Source organism: Crocodylus porosus, unplaced genomic scaffold (assembly GCF_001723895.1).
Source record: "Crocodylus porosus isolate Cpor-Errol unplaced genomic scaffold, CroPor_comp1, whole genome shotgun sequence".
Lineage (NCBI taxonomy): Eukaryota > Metazoa > Chordata > Crocodylia > Crocodylidae > Crocodylus > Crocodylus porosus.
In genome coordinates this window covers 18,485,003-18,505,894 of record NW_017728926.1, presented here as the reverse complement: position 1 = coordinate 18,505,894, position 20,892 = coordinate 18,485,003, and the positions used below count along the sequence as shown (strand labels likewise).

General features: G+C 45.1%; 1 protein-coding gene across 10 annotated transcripts in view; it reads right to left on the bottom strand.

Annotated features, from left to right (window-relative positions):
* Positions 1-8,544, bottom strand: part of KIF1B (kinesin family member 1B) — a 140,947-nt gene extending 132,403 nt beyond the window's left edge. For 5 of the 10 annotated variants that reach the window (XM_019541663.1, XM_019541660.1, XM_019541664.1 and 2 more), the window contains exons 1-2: positions 8,334-8,543; positions 714-894 (exon numbers count right to left, since the gene is read on the bottom strand). In XM_019541663.1, coding sequence (XP_019397208.1) covers positions 714-819 — 106 coding nt within the window. In that variant the 5' untranslated portion in view covers positions 820-894; positions 8,334-8,543. Of the gene's footprint in view, positions 1-713; positions 895-8,333 lie in introns of all 10 variants that reach the window. The other 5 variants (XM_019541656.1, XM_019541658.1, XM_019541659.1 and 2 more) reach the window with 3 other exon arrangements.
* Positions 8,545-20,892: the final 12,348 nt, after the last annotated feature.

Genomic DNA, 20,892 nt, shown 5'->3' with positions numbered 1-20,892 from the left:
ACCAGCCCTCGGTTATCTCATCTGCCCACTCCGTGTCATCTCAGTCCACGCACCAGGAATGAGAATCTCCAGGGAAAAGATGGAGTCCAGAGAACTTTAGGCTCCAGGACCAGGTAACACCTCATTTGACTAACGGCATGCCCAGGCTTAGGTTTCTGGGATTTGTCACCCCTCACTCAAGACAGCCAGTCACCAAAGGAGACCTGCTCCAACTCATGATTTAATAACTCCAGGGTTTACCATGGACTAGAGTACAGCAAAACCAGAAATAAGAGTCCTCCTGGTGTCTGATATGGAGAGACAGCCTTTTTCCTCAGGCTGGCCCAATCAGCTACTGCTTCTTAACTCACGGTAACCACAGATTCGAGTCCACCAAAGAAAACTAGCAGGACTGAGCATGCAGTAACACTACCACAAGCCCCATATGGCAACCTGCTGCAGCCCAAACCGTTCCCTGTGCTCTCAACTCAGAAAGCAGTAGCTGCACCTGCAGCAAGATCCACATATCCAGGACTTAACTTGCTTATTTTGTATTTGCCTGAAGTAATCTACGTCAGCCAAAAAAAAAAAAAAAAAAAAAAAAAACGAAGAGAGCTCCCTGAAAGGGTAATTCCAGATGACAAAATGTGCACAACCATCAAATGCCAATCAAAATGGACCAAAAGAGAGGAAACAGACAGACAGACTCCATTAGGAGAGGAGAATCAACTTACTGGTCGAGTTGCCTTGCATCTGGATGATACATTTGGATTCTTTGCTGGTCTCTCGGGAATTGAAGGGCCTGACCCGAACAGCCACCTTCACAGAAGCCCCCGACATCTTGATGTCCTGTAGTGCAGTGTTCAGAAATCAGAGGCAATGGTTTCGCTGCAGTTTGTTCCTTGTGGGAGCTTTCTAGAGAGAAAAGGACGTGTCAGATTTTTCTCAGAAAACACTCAAGACAAACAGGAATTATTAGTAGGGAAGAAGAGTTCAAGTGAGAAGATTACCTCATTCACCCTACAACTAAGAAACACCTCTGAATTTTTAACTGCAGAGATGGAGCTAGAATATTCGTATCAGTACCCCAGGCCACCTCCCTCCTTAACGCTTATGTCAACCAACACAGAGTGCTCCTGAAGCAAACAAACAAGCTAATCTGCATTCCTTCCCTCCTTCTCTAGGAAGAAGGGATGCTAGCGTCACTGGGAATTATGTCCTTGGAAAAACGCAGGTATGACTGTAGCATGCATTAGTTTCCCTCTAGCTAGCATAGATAATGGCAGGAAAGATGCAGCAGCACAGACTAACTACCACAACACATGCTCAGGGTCCCTGGAGTGCTTGTACTCTGGCTGCTGGTCCACACGACCATTTGCTGGCTGGTGGTGTAACCCAGACTAGCCAGGTTTAAGCTAGCACAGGTGTGCTAACATGTGCTACAATCACACCTTCATTTGTTGTAGACAGGGGTGCACCAACAGATTTTCTGGGATGATACCAATGGCTGATTTTTAGCAAGCCATATCAGACCATACAAATCCAATTCCGATGTGCAGCTGGGCGACGTGGAGAGAGAGCAGCATCCGGCTGATAAGTCTGTTGTGGGGGAAGGGACAACCAGATAGAGGCCCCCATGGTGAGGGAGGAAGTAGGGCTGGGGTACAGGGAGGTGCTGCACAGCTGGGGCGGGGTATGGCACAGAGCCATGAGCAGCTTGTCCAGAGGTGGCACAGGGGACAGCTTCTGCCACTACACGTAGCCCAGGAGTGCACATGCCCCAAATCTGCACACAGGGTGCAGACGGGCTGCCACTGGGGGGGGGGGGTGCAGCGGACAGGCACTGGGCTGGGGGCAGGCAGCAGTAGTGCTGGGAGGGGGACTATGGGGGCCAATACGATATAGGACTGATGTATCGGTGCACCTCTACTTGTGGAGGCAAATCCTCAACCATGGCTTGCACAGCAAGTAATTCCAGAGAAAAGGGCTTTGTGTTTTCTGCTCATTTCAATGGCACATGAAACAACCTCTGAGCACTCTGCCTGCATCTGGGGATTACCTCTGTTTCCAAGAAAAGAACAACCTTACTAAGTATCTGCACACCTAGCAACCATTAACACAAATGCTGTGCTGCACAAAAACATTAGAGACTAAAGCTTTCAAATAGAGTTTTGCTTAAGCGCTCCATCTGTGTGCAGATGTCCACCAATGTACTCATGTGCTCAAGTCATTATGAAAATACTCATGGTTCAAGCCATGTCACTGCCAAATGACTGAGTACTTCCAAGTTTCCAGAAAACAAAGCGCTGGACCAGGAAGCAAGTCCATTCCAGACAAAACAGTACAGACCAGAGCTGGCACACTTCTGTGCACATCCTCCTTTGTTTACTCCCAGCTAACAGGTAGAGTCCTAACCCTTTCTGCCAAAACAGCAGCTGTGCTAGACAGTGCTCCACAAGTGAGGGTATATTGGCCAGAGCACCTGGAAATTGCTCCCATAGTTAACTAAACTCTGCCTCTTTGATAAAAGCTTTTATTCCAGGTTATGACCATAATTCTAGATGTCTGGAAAAAAATGGACCGGGAAAAAGAAAGTAAGTGTGCCAACTCAGATAGCAAATTCACCAGCTGGTAAAAATAGCTTCAACATGCCTCATTCAAGCTATGACACATTTTCACATGGCACAAGAAGGTATCATTAAAACCACATTTTTTCAGTTCCACTAATGGCAGGGGATGACAGCACATCACATGGTATGAGAGGTTATATCATCGCATAGAATAGGGCAAGTTACTTAATGAGGTACTCCTCTCATCAGATTATCAATGTGCCTAACCAGATGACTGGTGCAATTCTAGGTGCCAACAGAAACCAGAACTGAAGCAGAACTGACTAAGAGCACCTCTCACATGGAGGGATGATTTGTCACAGGAACAGCCAAAGCCAAGCTCTCAGTTACTGGCAACACAGATCACATTCCCCAGTTAGCTGGTCACCATAGTTTTAACACTCCCAAACATCTCTTGCCTGACAGGAGGTAGCGAACATAGGACTTCATGTCACCATGATATTCCCTGGGCATCAACTAACTGGATTTTCTCCTCTTTTTTTCACCTCTATTCCCACCTATTGCAATTTGACCCCCATATGTATCCATATCCTGCCAACAAATCTACATGACAGCAAACTAGCAGAATAACACCATATCAATGTTCTTCAAGTGAAACTGCATGTTACAGCAATTCACCAAAGTGATCACTTAGGTAAAATGTTCTGCACTTCGCACAACTGGCCACAGATAAATTAGCAAGCCATGGGATTTGTGTGGTCAGATAGAAGAGAAAGGGGATTACAGGAATGTTCATAGGCTATATTAGTAGAAGGCAAAACTAGAAACTAATCTGCACAGAGCTGACAGAAAGCTGATTTCCAGCAAATGGCTACCAGACATTTGTTGAGTGGCTCTCTTCTTTCTACTGTCTAGCTAACCTGACCAAGAATATTATATGCTTTTAACACTTAAGAAAATAGCTACAATGGCTAATGAATCAGAAGTCTGTATCAGCTAAAAGATGCTTAAGAATAAATGCCTCCTAAACTTCAGAAGGAGAGAAATTTCATGGGCATGCTTAGTTTGCATTACTGCTTATTTTCCTTTCAATCTGTATAATATAGGACTGAATGACTATTTTCCTTTAATATCTTCATTAAAGTACCTACCCGGACTGTATTAACCTACTTAATACTCTATTATTTAAATATACTTAATCCTCTCCTCTTTTACCATACAGCTTGTACTGAAGTCTGACAACTGGAGCATCCATTTGTTGATACAGATGCGAGACCACCTTGCTTTCTTTTTAAGACACAAATTTCTTTCAACCCGTCCCAGGAACTTCAGAGCGACTGCCTTGCATAAGGCTATATATTTTAGCAGGGAGTGGCATGCAGATGTGCAAACATTCAATAGTTATTTCCAAATAACTAGGGACAAGGTAAAGCTAAGGGAAGGATATCTGGAAGTCAGGCATTGGGAGGGGTTCCATGATAAGCCACAGCAACATTTTCTTCTCTTTATTACTGATTCAGCAGCCTTGAAACAAGCACTAAAGCATACCAGTCAGTGGACTGAAGGTCCATCCATCACCAAAACTGTTTCTCCTCCTGTCACTGCTAATTTAAGTTCTTTTGCATCTTTTACTTTAAGCTACTGTCTAATTTCCTATAGCACACAGAGATCTATCTCCCTGTAGCAACCTCTCTTGCCAGTGAACCTACAAATGACAAGAGCCTCTGTTACATCATCAGAAATCTCATCTTCAGTACAAAGACCAATGGATTCTTCACTTACAGGGAGTTCAAACTTGGAAGCGACAGTTATAAAAACATACAACCCTGCTTCCTCGAAAACTGTAAAAGAAGAAAGACTTCAAAATGTTGGAGCTTGAACTTGACAGAGTGGGATGTGGAGTTCCCAGAACAAGGACAGGATTAACATGCGTGCAATGCCATTCATGTCCCTGCCACACTGGCCTGCTCTCCTCCCTTTGACACATCCCCAGGCATCCCAACAACAGAATGAAGCAGTGAAAGCTCCCCAAACCCTCCCTTGTACCAGACAGCAAAGGATTTTACTTTATTTGACCTTCTCTGCTCTATTCATTCTTTGTATTGCATGAGTCTGATGTAGTGTTTCTCCCTCTCCAGTTCATATACCCCAGCAGGTAACTCTACCAGAATGAAGGAAAAGAGCTAACAGTTTCAATTTTACTTGAGTTGTCCTTAGTTATGTGCATGTGCAGCATGTAGCCAAGGACAAAAATGCTTCCGTTTTTTCTTTAAAACAAAAGATTTCACTTCCTGCTGGTGTCTGGACTAGAGACATCAATTTCTTTGCCCCAAAATCTAGTATAAACATTGCTGAGTGTGCTTCGCATGCTCCCAAACCTATACTACCTAATACTCTATTATTTAAATCAACGTTAGGAGCTCCCGGTACTGACAGAAGCAATGCTGCAAACAACAAAAAGAAGTGAAAGAAATAGAAGAAACTAAAGGTGTCAGAATAGACTTCACTGCCTTATATGAAACAGCATTTAAAGAAGGGAAAGGAAGAACGAGGCCATATCTTGTTACAATCATCCACAATAAGAACACAAAAAACTAGGTACTTCTGCAAGATATGCTCTCTAATCCTCTCAAATAGCAGTAGGGAAGTCTAATGACTTCTCTGTCCAGGGACCACTAGAAGAGAATCAAGCAATTCCAGTACAGTTTTCAATTACAAGTACCAAGACTTATTTTCATCCAGGCACTATGTTCACGTACAGTCAACTTTCATCTCATAGCTGCCCTACTCACCTGAAAAAAGCACAGGTTCAAATACTTCAGGCTGAAATAGAGCCTATTCTAAAGATAGTGACCATTAAAAAGAGTTTATACACAACTGGGTCACTTACATTACAGAAAACTCAGCCCAGAGGACAAACTGAAGAGCTGCTTTTGGCAGAAGGTACCACAGTTTTCAGACCCCATTTTTTTCCATGCAACTGCAATTGCACTGCACCTCACATTTCACCTAAACCCAGCCCTGTGGCTTTTCCCAGCTAACATCCCACATTACGCTGCTGTTTTACAATGATATATGGATTCCAGACACGTTCTCTGCTGTCTCACTGCACAAGGTCACTTTCTGATAAATTGATATAGCATGTGACCCAAGACTCCATTCATTTTAAAACTTGCTGAAATCAGTCAGAGCTCAGCACTTAAATAGCGACTTCAATCGGATTTCAAAACACTCCACAAAGATGCTATTATCCTCATCTCACGGACAGATAAACCGAGACACCGCAGTTATTTGCCCAAAGTATCGCAGCAGTCAGTGACAAAGGGACAACAGACACAAGGGTCCTGTAGCTCCCAGGCCTATTGCCACTACGGCACATTGTCTCCTTACAGAGGAATTACAGGAAATGCCTCCTGTAAGACAATACCAGCTTCACTCTGCAGTCCTGGACAGAGGTTCACGAGAACAAGATCTAAACACTCATATGCTGCTCCTTATACTCCATATAGGTTTAGAAAGTTGCCAGTAAATTCATTCCAGGATGAATCATTTTCCTAGTGCCTTGGAAAGTTTTAGATGTCTATTATTAGGCATGTGTTCTGCATAAATTAAAAATGGAACAAAGAAAATGAAGGACTGCATGATCTTACTGCCGAATCTTATACATAATTAAGATCCACCATCTACCTTTAAAGCTTAAGGTAAGTAATACCTGAATAGCTAGCTATTCATCAGCACAAAAACAAATCCCTTCACATTGAAGTGCTGCCTCATTTGTATTTACATGTTTTTAGCAATTATTAAAATCCACTGCTTCACCCAGTTTACACAGGTAAGCATGTCACAGATGAGTAAATTTTATATTAAATTAACTCGTAGAATTTGCCTATTCCTCATCATCTAAACTGCCTGAAATGGAAAACACACTAGTCCTTTTCCCTTTGTGGATTTCAAGCATTAACTAAATTTGGGTTTAAGACAAACAGGAGCATTAATAATGTACTTTTCACTAAAACTTAAACTGTAACATCCCTACTTATTTCCAGAGTTGGCAAAAAACAATGTTTATGAAAGATCCAGCTTTGTCATCTCAAATTAGTTGGCAACATGCCTATAAACAAGACTTCAAATATTAAAAGAGACTGCTTGCTGATTATCAAAGTAACACCCATCATAGCACAAAGATTTAAGCTCTAGTTAATTCACATCAATTTCTCCTCTGCGGCAGAACATGCTGTTTTTCCTTTTTTTCAAATGAAAAGCCAAGAGCAGAACACAGACTTGAGGAAAGCCATATTATAGACTTAGCAACCAGATCCATGACCGGTCAAAAAAACAAATATTAGAGAATAAAATAAAGCTTGATGTTCTTAACAGCTAGATCTCCATCGTTAAATAGAAAATTTAGTTATGATCTCTATGCAAAATACATATCTGACAAATTGTGACCTGTAGAATCACCCGTGTTTAACTCACGCCATAACACATTTGAATAGGAAGTAAGAGTGCTATATCTCTTAGCATCAGAGAAAATGAGGATTGGAAGGGACCTCAGGAGGTCATCTAGCAACTGTCCAACCCCCTGCTCAAAGCAGGACGAGGCCTGGCTATCTCATCCCGGCCAAGGCTTTGTCTACCCGGGTCTTAAAAACCTCCAAGGATGGAGATTCCACCACCTCTCTGGGTAACCTGTTTCCCACCCTCCTAACGAAAAAGTTTTCCTTAATATCTAACCTAATGTAACCTATGGCTCCTTCCTTCCTTCTCACATCCTTGTCGTGACAAGGTATTTAACAGAATTCGCAACCACTGGAATCTGGCAGAGGCACAGCGTGAGCGCTTCTGCTATGGCCTCCAACTCACAACCTTTAGGCTAGCCACAATGTGCCTCAGTGCCCATGCCACCCCAGCCCCCACCCTACGGATATGACTATCCTAGAATGTGCAGCCGTTTTTTAATTAAAAGCTGACTCCCAGATACTTGTAACCCGATCACTAAAAGATACCAGGGACAAGCCATCACTAAAAGATACCAGGGACAAGCACAGAAATGACTGCATGGAAAGTTAGCAGGGCAGCTGCTCTGAGCACTGGGGCCCCATGAAGAAGAGGACTCCGGGGAAGCCCATTTTAGGTACCTCGCTGGAGATCGCTCAGAAAAGACACACTAAAACTGCAGCTCCAGCACGGGCTGCCAAATGACAGGTTTTTGATCGTACGTTTTCTTATTCGAACAAAAGCCGCAACACCGAACGCAAACCTTTAGAGGCAGCAGCCAAGGCCTGCTCACTCTGTGATTTGTCCAGCAGGCGAGAAAGGCGGAGGACAAAAACACAGGACTATGAACCATCTGGATTTCACTGAGGGCAGCAGGCAGGGAGCAGCACTTCTCTGTCAAGCCTGGGGAAGCTGCTATGCCAAGAAGCATCCCCACCGCTCCAGAACTGGATCCTGTCTTGACAGAGGGAGATGGATGAAGGGCACTCGGGCTGGGCCCCGCATGCAGACCCCATCCCTCGGGCTGCCATCCCCCCACTCCCCCCAATTTAGCTCCTCGAGGTTTGTCAGTTCATCCTCCCAACATGGCTGCCCTTTGCCGTGCGGAGCGGAGCAGGGGGCTGCAGCGCCCCAGGCCGGACCCTCCCCTCCCCCACCCCCAGGAAGCGCCGGGAAGGGGGGGAGGGGAAAAACGGCTCGTCTCCCCGCTCGGAGGCCCAAGGACGCGGGGGAAAGGCTCTGGCTCCCGGCCCCACCTCAATCCCACCCCGCCCTACCCGGGCGCACCTGGCGACGGCCGCAGTCCGGGGAACCGGCGACGCTATCAGCAGCGACGGGCGGAGACGGAAGGAGCCGGGCGGGAGCGCAGCAGACGGCCGCCCAGCGCCATCACGGGGCGGCGGGGCCGGCGCGGGGCTGGGGGCGCCCCCGCATCGGGAGGAGAGGATCCGCCGGCAGCGACGGCCCCGCGATATGCCTCGCCCGACTGCCGCTTCCACACTGAGCGGCTCGGATCGCTCCGCAGCGCGCCCCGCCCTCGGCCCGCCCCACTCCGCCAATCGCGGCGCGGCGCCGGCCCTCGAACCAATCGCCGCGCGGCAACGCTCGGGAAAGGGGTCGGCCCCGTCGCGCGTCCATCCTCGCCCGCCACCAATCACAGCCCGCGAGGGGAGAACAGGGGGGTGCGACACAAATGGCCGTTGTCTAGACTCGGCACCGCCCCTTTCGCCAATCCCTCCGCCGAACGGCGAAGACGGGCGGGCCCGTCCCCTCTCGGAGCCAATCAGAGTGCCCGCAGTCTTTGGGAGGAGGCGCCAGGACGTTCGCTCACTGGTTCTCCGCGCAGCTGCCGGGGCAGCCCCGCTGCTCCCCCTGGCGGCGGAGACAGGCGTGGCGGGGCCTGAGCCACCCTGGGGACACGCGCACCCGTGCGCACGCCCAGACCGGGGCGCGGTGCAGCACTTGTCACTGGACCCTCCACCGGAGCAGCGGGGGGTCATCGCGGATCACTGGTCGGTGCTTGCTGTGCCTGCCTTCACCCCGCGTTGTGTTATGGCGCTGAACAGCCCTGATACGCCGGTGCATGCCCCTGCCCATGGCGCTGCCCCTCACTCCCAACCCACAGCCCCCTGCATGCCGGCCCTGTCGGTGCCCCTCACTGCTGACCTGCAGCCCCCTACCCCCTCCCGCCCTGATGAAGGCGGCCCCCAGCTGCCCCTTGCCCCCATGATGACTCACAGGACTCCAGCAGAGCCACTGGGGGCCAAGGCCTGTGCTCTTAGAGGCAGGGGCAGCCGGCCAGGAGATGCTGCCCAGGTTGGGGGGGTGGGGGCCTTGACCAAGCCATTTGGTGCAGCGTAGGAGCTCCAGTCCAGGGCAGGGGGTGCTACACGCATTCCCTCCTCCTCCCTCCAGCCGGGGCTTGAGTGGGAGCCCTGGGTGGGACAGAGAGCAGCTGGAGCCCCTTGCCCTCCTCCAGCTGCCTGCATTACGACCCAGGCCCCAGCTGTGTTGGGCTTCAGGCTGTTGTGCAGGTCCTCCCCATCGCATTGCACCCCAGCCAGTGGTGTGGGGCAGTATGCGGTGCCCCAATCGCTACCTGTGCCACGCAGCTCCCCTTAGCTCCCAAAGGACCCTCTTCCCCTTCCTTTGCTGCAGTGCTGGGCTCGCTGGCAGCACCAAATGCTGCCCCAGCCCCCTGCCATGCTGCAGCCCGGGTGCCTGGACTCCTTCCCCCAATGCTGGGGGAATGCACACCCCCACCCCCTTTAAACCTAAAGTTCTGATTCCTGAGCAAGAAGGGTTGGAGTGAAAGCCAACAACACCTGATGGGAACCATGTGACTTATTCCAATCATGGCTGGAATAGGGCTACTGACACCAGTGACTCAGAAGAGGATTTTTGCATTTTTTGGTGAGTGAGCTCAAGCCGTCTTCAGCCTACAAGCTAATGTTTTCTTTATATGTTCCTCTGACCCTTCACTTTCATGCAAGTGTTTAAGTAGGTTCTGTAAGCAATGCTATATAAAGGTGTATTTGAGTGCTTTAAATAATAATGAAGTGTGCCTTTTTGTTTCATGCTAAAGATTGATTCGTGGCAATAACCAGCTTCAGACCTCTGCCTAACCCATCACAGACCTCTGTTCAGTGCTCTGACCAGCTGGAATGATACTATTTCTTTTTTTATCATCACTTTTTAAAGTTCTACTCTACTGCTATTAAATATAGGAAATAATTTGTTAGCTCTAGTAAAAAGGAGAAAGTAAAAGAGAAAAGGAACAGGCCTACAAAATCTGCTTTAGAACAGTCAAAGAAGCACATGCAGTAAGAAGCAGAAAGTGATATTGCACTTGTCCTTTAGAGAAAGCCAGGTTGGGAAGACAGAATGACATGAACTCAAGGTCCATGTCCACACGATCATGGGCATTTGCTTCCCCAGGGCCAAGAAGCAGCGGTACACCATGTGCCACTGCTACTTTTCCTAGGGGAATACCTGTGCCATGCACTCTCTGGCATGCAGCAGGTTACCCTGGGTAGGGTAGGGGACATGGGGCCAGCAATGGGCTGGCCCCAGCAGCCTTACCTGGGATCCTGGGGGCCTCAGGGCATGGTGATCCTGCTGCTTGGAGCTTGTCTAGCAGTCAAAGTATGGCTCTGGCTGAGGGAGACGCATGCTGCCCCCTCATATGCCACCCATTTTTTTCTTCCATGTGGATTCTTTTGACCCCAGGATCTCCCAGGGTTAATCCCAGGGTGCATCATGTCTGCAGCGCCAAATACTGTACGGCTGCACTCAACTGGATGCTGCCAAGGAGTGCATTAATAGGAAGGAGATGAAAACTCAAAGGGAAGGTAGAGTTGAGGAAGAGGGGGCAGTTGTACTTTTCTTAGCCCATTTAAAGTACCACTTATACCAGCTAGTTACAATATTGATTGTTTTTTTAAACCATTACAACAATTTTCATGCTGTATTCCTGCCAAAGTTAAATTTACTGCATATACTGTTTGATAATGCAAAGTCAGTAAGTCAGATAGCCCAAGATGTTTGTTTTTCATTTGTCTGTTCTGTATTTCAAATGCTGTTATATATGTACATTCGGCTAATAAGAACTGGCAGCATACCTACAGTAATTATTTCTTCCTGATGCTTTACTGGATAGAAATGTACATAAAACCTTTCTTGTTAAGTACCAGATACTTGCACGGTAAGCAAATGTATATGTATAACCAAAATGCAGATCATCATTTTGCGCACACGTGGTTGAACAATCGTTTCTATTTATTCCACACAACTCCATTCACAGACTTCATAAGCAACATTTCAAAAAGTCTGCCGGGACGTTTAAAAACTTAATTTACCAAGCCACTGTTGTTTGAGTTTATCCAATAAAACGAGAAGCATGAAGTCACTAATCTTGTTTTACAATTGCTGGCAGTACAGATATTCTAGACTAGTGCCTCTGGCTCCCAATGGAGAACTGAAGTTGTAGTACACCTTGCTGGGCAGTGTGCTCAGAAAAGTCCAAAAGAACCACAAGTGGCAAATGTTTTTGGGTTCCTAAATTTTTCATTCCTGACAAAGTACTGGAGTGGAGATTCATAAAAGCACCTACAGGATCAAAAGTAGCCACTTTTGACAATCTTTACCTTTATGTCTTTTCTGCTCAGAGTTATCTTCCTTGCCTTACCTAATGTGCTGCTCAGGCTGACAAGACAGAAAAATGGTAGTTTAAATGGCAAGAAAATCCACACTTGTGAACTGGCTAACAACCATGCTGGGATATTTAAATTGTTCACCCTCAAGGAGACAATCACGTTGTTGTCTAGAACAGAGGCTCTTAAACTATGGTCTGCAGATCACCACTGGTCCATGAGCTCCATTCAGGTGGTCGCAGAAAGGTTGTGGAGCAATCAAGAATATCTGTACTTGTACGGTAAGACTACTGATATTGAAATCTGACTTGTGTGCTTTGATTTGTAGAACAAAAAAAAGTTTAAAGTGGTCCGCCAAGACCCACAGCAATTTTCAAGCGGTCTGCGAAAAGAATAGTTTGAGAACCACTGGTTTAGAAGAATGCTAGCTTCGCAGAACAGAGACGTAAGCCAGTTATGACTGATTAATGGTAAACCAGTGGGATAACATAGGCAAAATGCTTCTTTCCGTCTGCCCAGCAGAGTGGAATAATAGTTTTGTTGGATCTTTGATTGTATTTCACTATTATATAAAACTAGCAGATTGGCCATCAAGAATGACTGGGGGATGGGGGGCAGAAGTGGAGCCCCACATCTCGCTTCTCCTCCCCTGCTGCTCTGGGTCCTCCTCTATTCCCCCCACAACCCGTCATCACTGCTCTGGGTCTGCCCCCACTCCCCGCCCACCTCTCTGGGTCTGGCACCACTCAACCCCACTCCCTGCCGCTCCTGGTCTGGCCCTGCTCTACCCCCACCCCCCTCCGTTCCAGGTCTAGCCCTGCTCTACCCCTGCTCCCTACATCAGTCTAGGTCCAGCCCCCCCTTCCCCCCCCCCTCTCTGGGTCTGGCCCTGTTCTACCCCCTGCCATGTCCGGCCCTGTGCTCCTCCCCCCTGCCGCTCCACGTCCAGCCTTGCTCTACACCCCCCACTCCACCACTCTGGGTCTGGCCCCATTTCTTCCCCCACCGCTCCAGGTGTATCCCTGCTTTACCCAGCCCCCTTCCCCCACCCTGTGTCCACCTGCCTGCCCTTTCCTCCCTCCCTGCCTGTTGCCTCCCCCTCCCTGCCAGCTGTTCTGAAGGGAGTTGGGGCCAGGCGGCAGGGGGCACTGCCACTGTGATCCACCCCCACCCTTTTCCCTCATGCAGGGAGGCATAGCGATGCCCCGCTGCTCAGGCAGCTGGGGTGTGTTCACCGCCACTACAAAACTTGCCAGCAGCGGTGCAAACTTGGGCCTACGCAGCTAGGGCCACACAGCCAATCGCTGCCAGCCCTCTTGGCGGTGCATGCGCAGTTGCCCAAAAGCGTTACAGACAGACAGACTAAGCCTTTTTATTATATTAGATGTGGTTTTCTTCTTGATGTATCTGCAGCCTAAGACGACATTCTACATCCAACCTGTTGGCCAGTGTCCATCAAAACATACAGCCTTAGTCTTAAGTCAGACAAAGGCAAAATAGGTTCATTTCTTATAGACTGACTTAATGTTAATTCAGAATATACTCAAGTTATATATGCTGATATTTTAGTGATCAAAGTTATTGTTCCTTGAGATGACTATTTGCTACCTAAGGCAAAACAGATCAATCTCTCTCTTGCATCAGTACTTATGATCATTTTCGCAGACTTCCAAGTTTCCTGTTGTTTACTTGGTGCGTTTGGGCAAGGTCTACATTGTCAGCATAACTTAGGTTCCCCTCAGCTGTCCATTAGTGAAATTATAGTCTTATACTCATTGTCTTTCTTGTAGAAGTGATATGAATGGGACTTACTTAAGGTTTGAATACTTCTCCTGAGTTAGCAGGACGGCTAGTTGAATTATGCCAGGCCGAGTTTCTCACTGAGCCATTCCAGAAACCATGATCAAACGTGTATCCACCTCTCCTACATGTAACTGAAGAATGATGTCATCTTTCTGATGCTTTGTTAAGAAATTTTTCTATCTGCAAATGTTTGATACTAAGATGTTTAGATTGAGAACAAGATGCATTTTTGTTCTTCTCGGAATCAGTGTTGAGTATTTATTTGTACTCATCTTTGTTGCTTCTAATGCTGAACTTGAAAACCAGAGGAAAAAAAAACTCTCTCTTTTATGTCATTTTCTCTTTGATTGTTCCCCTCCCCTACTGTGTTTTGAATTAATCTGTCATGAGTACAAATGTTTATGTTTAGTAGCTCCAATCTGAATTTACAGTCATAATCACACTACAGCGCAAAGAATAGCGGTGTCAGGACATGTCTGCAAACATCTCTTGCTAGTTAAAATGCTGCAGAGCCAACAAAGCAAAAACACAAAAGGCAAAAACAAAGCATGTTTTTGTAGGTCCTATAAACTGCCCTTGTTATGGTCTTGCAGATACTTGATGGGACTATTAGATTTAAAATAAACAAAGAATTTGGATATTTTATATAGTTCAACTCTTCCAACTGATGCTAAATACAATGTGGAAAGTCTGACATTTTGCATCTCAAAAATTGTATTTAAAAACTACTATACATGGGTATTTTTATGTAATCAGGGGTATATTTGGTAGCTGTGTTTGTCTGAGAAAAAAGAAATGCAAAACTCTAGCACTCTTGGTTCAGAGATGATACCTTTTATTAGACCAACTAAGAAATCGCTTTTGTGATTCCTTAGTTAATACCTTTTTATTATACTATCTCTGAACCAAGAGTTCTAGAGTTTCGCATTATTTTTATGTAAATATTTTGTTGTCACGGTGCCCTTCAACTCCCCCTCTTTCATTCAAAGACGGTGAGCACTTGCTTGGCTTCTCTGCGCTGTTCATGCATCGTTCTTCTGTAATGGACAGTTTTGCTCACTAGAAACAATCTCACGTCCCCATTAGCTGGGGTCTTAAAGCCATGATTAAAAATCCCAAATTATTGTTTTTAGGTTTTTCTGTAGAAGTGACAGACCATCTCAGTCTATATGGGTAAAGGAGACGAGGCCTAATACAGGCTTGCCACCAAATTTCTGACAAGAATCTTAACTGTGTAACAACACCCAAGGCTCAATACCAGAAAGGAGGAACTTGGTGGTCCAGGAATCCATTTCTGCGTAATGTATCTTCTACAAAATAGAAAAGACTATTAGGAGACACCTGGAGGCTCAACAGTACACTCGGAATTAATACAACTGAACAAAAGGACCCCAAACATTTGTGGGAGTCAAATTTCTGGATACTGACTTAGTGACTGGCTCCTATCAATGTCGTTGTGTGAATCAGAATCACCATTTCCAATGTTATTGAACTTGGGGCATGTTTGAATTTCTGTTTCAAATTTGCATCTTGAACCAGTTTCTACTTGTGAATCACTGTGACGTTGTATCTCCTTTATATAATGTACAGCTATTATTGAATACACACACTTAATGCAACCGACTCGCATTGTGTCAGCACAGAAGAACCCACATCTCCTAAAGCTGTAAAACATTATTCCACCCACCAGCTCTTCAAATGCTATATAGAGAAACATTTCTAATACATGGGAGAGAGTGACATCAGTGGATAAGTAAAATTACGTTGCACCTAGACATAAATTACCTAGAATCCCCTTCTCTTGTAATTTTTAGTTGAGACTAAATTCACATACTGTATTTTCAAAATGTAGATGATACACAAATATATAGAACCTGTAACAAAACAGACACCAGTACTAGAAATATCACCCTTTAAAAATTCCTCATTTGGCATAAATGCTTCCAACTCGGATTACATTTTTTGCTTTTTTATTTTTGCATGTAGACCAAAGACAGGTCAAGGAACAGTTCAAAGCTTTTTCAGCAAAGAGAGAAAATAGTTTAGATATCTGTTCAAAGTAGTGAGGGTTCCATCCCCCAATACCTGGTTTTTACTAATTTCCATTATTCTACTGGTTTATTTTTTGATTTTACCACTTCCCTCTTTTCATCTCACCAACACTTTTCCTTGTCAACATTTCCCAAACTTTTGTTAACTTTTCCTGAATAACGCATCTGCAGAACGTTGTCTGCCCATGCTCAGTTCCCCAGCTCTTCCTACTTACTATTGGTTTGCTTATTTAAAACTGCCCATTTAAAATCCCCATAGCCAACTAATTTCCAAAATATGTGGAGTCTTCCGATTCCAACATTCTTCCCTCCTTCCACTAAAACCAAGTGCTTTCCGTGGACATTGCAATTTTATATGCTTATTTCAGATCTATCCAAGTCCTGGGTGTCAGATGCAACTAGATGAACCCTACTTAAAACCCTCTTTTTTAGGGTTTAAATGAAATTGCATTGTGCTATCCCTCCACTCAGGGGAAATGAATTTTGCTGGTGTAGCAAAAGAGAAGGAAATGATCTCTGTCATAGCAGGAGAGATTATTGGTACAGTAATATTTGTGAAAGCATTTCACCTCTACTGGACAGAGGTGAAAATAAGGGAGATACGGATATAAAAACTGTGTCAAAGACCCATCAAATTGCACCATCCCAATGCAGAAAGGCAATAAAAATTAAAGGCATCCAAGCTTGCATTGCCAAACCTTGTCTTGGCATTAGCACATTTTCAAGAATCCCTTAAAATCTTAAAGGACTGCTCTTTTTTCATGGTTGTGACAACCTGCATCACCATCTGTTCCTTCTCGTCTTTAAACAAAAAATAGATATATTTTAATCTAATTTTCAAGAGAAGTTTTGTTTAAAACACTTTTACATATTATTTCTCATTACAGGATCATTTATTCTTCATTACATATTATTCCTCATTACCTTCATTTTCGTGCTAATATCTTCTGCATCAGACTCTGTCAGCAGTAGATTCTCCAGTACAGATCCAATGAAATTAATTCAGTTAACAGGCTTTTCAAAGGTGTTGGTTGAAGCCATATTTTGTTTCTCTGAGGAATGTGAGGGAGTCCTGTTAGGATCACAACTGGCCAAAGATTATTCTCATTTTGGTTTTGTTTTCATGGAGATTGGTTTATCCATCTGAAAAGTCCAACGCTGACAGACACATGAGAATTTTTTTCTGATATACAAGTCGGATGTAGGGAGGTATATAGAGGTGATTAACCGAGTTGCAAAAAAAAAGGCAGGATACTCTTTTTAATATCCAGGTGCATTTTGTGTAAAGATAGGCTAGAGTATGAAACATCTGCTGCAAACTGCAGCTTTTATTAATGTGCTTAAGCAGTGTAGGTGTATAAGGCTCTGACATCCTGTACTCAGAGGACTCTAACATCTAAACTGATCGCAAGGTTAAGATACTAGGAGGAAAGACAAGGCAAGGGCGGAGGCGGTGGGTTGGAGGAGGAAAGCACCTCTACATGGAACAAGATTTATGATTGCTTGGCAGAAAAGAAAAGATGCAGTACACTACTTCCTAAATACTTGTTTATAAAACTTGAAAATTTCAGAGCATGGGAAAAAATGTGAATAGTGAGAGGAACAGAGAGGTCATTCAGCAATAGGAAATAAATCATGGAAGAAATCTTCACATGCTTGATTTCTGCATGGTCTGAGGGAACCTCTGCTACATACAAGACGCTGCCCGTTACAACAGCCTTTGCTATCAAAGTTACGTACCCTGACATCTCATTACTTGGTTCATGAGTCAACCTAGGATTTTTAAAAAGGGGTTCAGATGATGTGGTGCATCACCGCATATAACAACATTTTTCTCCAGCTAGAAGGAAACTAGAAGCTTTACTATGGTTGGGGTCTGGCACTACATTATTTTATTTGAAAACAAAAACACAACTTTACATTTAAAAACACGTGCACAACTTTGCTAGATTATATATTAAGTTAAAAAAACACAACAAAACTAGGCAAAAATGGTCTAAATAGAAGATACTGTGCCATTAGTTCTGTAGTCATTATAGTTCAATGCACATCTCTTCTTCAAATTTGTCAAATAAAATCTAGTCATCTTGAGAGCACCTCCAGTACTTAATCATTAGTCATTTCTACACAACTGAGTTGGTATGGTATTACTACACCCGAGTTAAAGATTTTAGGGCTATGAAATAGAAAAGAGAGATTACCAGATAGCAAAATTGCAGAAGAAAGGATAGCTTGACTCGAGCTACCTCAATGGAACATGAAGACTATTAAAAAGGAGAGGGTTGTTAATACCTAGAGTGAAGAGAGATTAGCAGAAATCAGGTGGCTTATAATCAGCCATGAAGTTAATGGACTCCCTCAGCTCTGCCTGAATAGAAATGCTGCTGCCTCTCCTGAGCAATTGGTTTAAAATTTTGGATAGATTAGGAATCAAACTGCACCCTCCTAGGTCTGCCTCCAACTCAGTTATGTGGTGGTGAAAGCAATGCTGGTCATTGCAGATCCTGACATTACCAAGCAAACTTCAACTGATTCATTTTACTTAATTCTACCATTTTATTTTACTTTTTTAACTAATTCTGCTCCATCTCTACACCTTTACATAGGCTCTAGTCCCAAGTATAGTTCCCAACGCCTGTGAAAGGATGGAAACTATTTAGATATACTTGTGATCAAGCCACCTGAGAATCCAGCCTGCATTGTGCCGTGTGTGCTGGGATCTTCTTCACACTGTCTGAATTTAAGCTCGACAGGCTCCAAGGATAGGTTATACATAACCAAAACTCCCTAGGGAAAGGAAACATAACTGATGCTCTTGTCACATGGCACTGTTTCTTCTCAATTTTCTTGTGCATATGCTGCATGTGTTGCCTCAGTTCAGAGATGGGCAAAATATATGGCCATGAAGGGGTTTTGTCCAGCCCGCAGTGGATCCCTCAGTCCTGTCTGGCCCAGGTGCCGCCCACCAGGGCACATCCTGCTGTCCCTTAAGCATGGGGCTGGGGCAGCTCCTACCAGTTGCTACCGCTGCTGGTCCCAGCCCCATGGTACCAGTGGGGACCCATGCACGGAGCCCTGACGCAGCACACCCCGCAGCTGCTTCAGACTTGCCCATCCAGGCTCAGCAGCAGGTGGGTGCCAGGCAGAAACTGTTGCTAGGTGCAGAGGAAAAGCAGCCCTTCCCCATCGCTGCTGCCGGGCAGTTCTTGCTGCAGCTGCCTGGAGCCCGCACTGTACTGGGTTGCTCTGCAGCTGCTCTGCACTGCCCTGCTGAGGAGCCCAGAGGCACTGGTGATGGTGGCAGAGATGTAGGGCAGCCCAGCATGGGCTCTGGGTGGCTGCAGCAAAGACTGCCCAGCAGCGATGAGGGAGAAGGGCCACTTTTCCCCTGCACCAAGCAATAGTTTCTACCCAGCAGCCAACTCGGGGGGGACTCCCATGCACACCCCACCATACCATCAAACTCTCCCCTACACACACACACACACACACACACAAAATCACATACCCCACAAATAGTGTGCCCATCCACACCCTCCCCAACAAACACCTACATGCTTCTGGGAGAAGCCCTGCTTATTGCTATGCGCACGCTCGAGCCCACACATACACCCACCCAGACCCTCTCCCTCCACAAACCCCATCCCCACAAACCCCCTTACCCCGCAAGCCCCATAAACATCCACCCACCCACACATAACCACCTCCCTTACCCCCTCTTGCAATATATTCTTGTAAGACTTTATTTTGAGCTATTATGCAATCGTCTCTATATACACAATGTAAACACACAACTATTTCTTTTAAATAAAATTAAAATACTTTGTTGTGGATGTTTGATTTCTAGTATATAATTTTTTCCCCCCAGTTCCAAGATGGCAACCCCCCTTCCCAAAAGGCAGGAAGCAAGGGGAGGGACTTCCAGTGGCAAAGGTCCGGGGTTAGGGTGGTGGGACTTCTGGTCCCAAGATAGCAACCAGGGGGTGGGACGTTTGTCAAGGGGCAGGGACACCCTTGCGACCGACAGCTCACCAGAACTTGTTAAGCAGCCCTCCAGCCAAAATAATTGCCCACCCCACCTTAGTTTATACTTGCAAGCATAGCTAAATGCTACCGAAATACTAACCTAACATACTCCCTAAACCATAAGAGATTAGGTAAACTTAAAAAAAAAAAAAAAAAAAAAAACCCACAAAACACCCTAAAACTTCCTGTATCTAAGGCCAGTCGTTTGGGAAGTGAGGAGGGTCATGTATTTGAATGTAAAGGCCCTGAAAACAGGTGGGGTTCTCTCCCTCTCTTGTGTACTGGGAATGTTCTGAATCCCAACAGTGACCATTAATGAAAGTGAGCCAAATTCTGCTGTTATACTGTTGTGAATGCTGGTATCATAGCATTCAGTTCACTGGTGACATACCGTCATCACATTAGAATTAGGCCTAATCAATGTTTTAACTGATCATAGAGAGCACATGATGAAGTAGAGATGCAAGAATCTGGTCAATTGTGAATGCTCTAGAGCAACCCTAAGAATAGAAACTCTGGGGGAATGGAAGCAAGAAAACCTACATGTTGCCAGAATGGAAGCAAGAAAACCAAATGTTGCCATCTTAACCATATCCTTAAGTAACACCACAAAAGAACAAGAAAGGAGAAAGAATGACAGAGTAATCTTTGAATGTCCTTTGTTATAGAGTATTGAAGGATGGTTTTGAATTGTGATTTGGATTTATGGTAGTCAGGGACTGAAGTGTGTGCAGAAGGATTATGTGGGGAGAACATGGCCTATTTATGAACTGCTGCCCATGAAAGCCCACTTTCACATCTTGAAGATTGGTCCATGACCAACACTATTCAACATTTTTATCAATTATCTGGGAAGAAATTTTGCAATGTTAGTAACATTAACAATGGGAAAAAAGGTGGCATGGGAAAGACAACTCGAGTTTCACAAAGTATTCTGGATCTCCTGCTAAACTGGATCCACTTGAATAACATGCACTTTAATACAGCTGAATGTAAGGTCATCACTCTAGGCACTAAGAACTTAATTGAAGTCTCATAGATAACCAAGTGAACAAGAGCTCATAGTACATTGCAACAGTTAAAACAAATCTGATCATTAATTATTCTGTTACTCATATCTAATAGAAGTCCGGAAGTATAATTAATTACCAAGTTATATAGCATTAGGAAGACAATTACTGGAATACTGTGGTCATTTATGGCACCCATTAAAAACAAAGCTAAGCTAATATTTATGAGGAAGATTACAGGAATGATTTTGAGGTCTGAAAAAATGGTCTTACAGTGAGAGCTGAAAATGCTTAGAAGTATTAA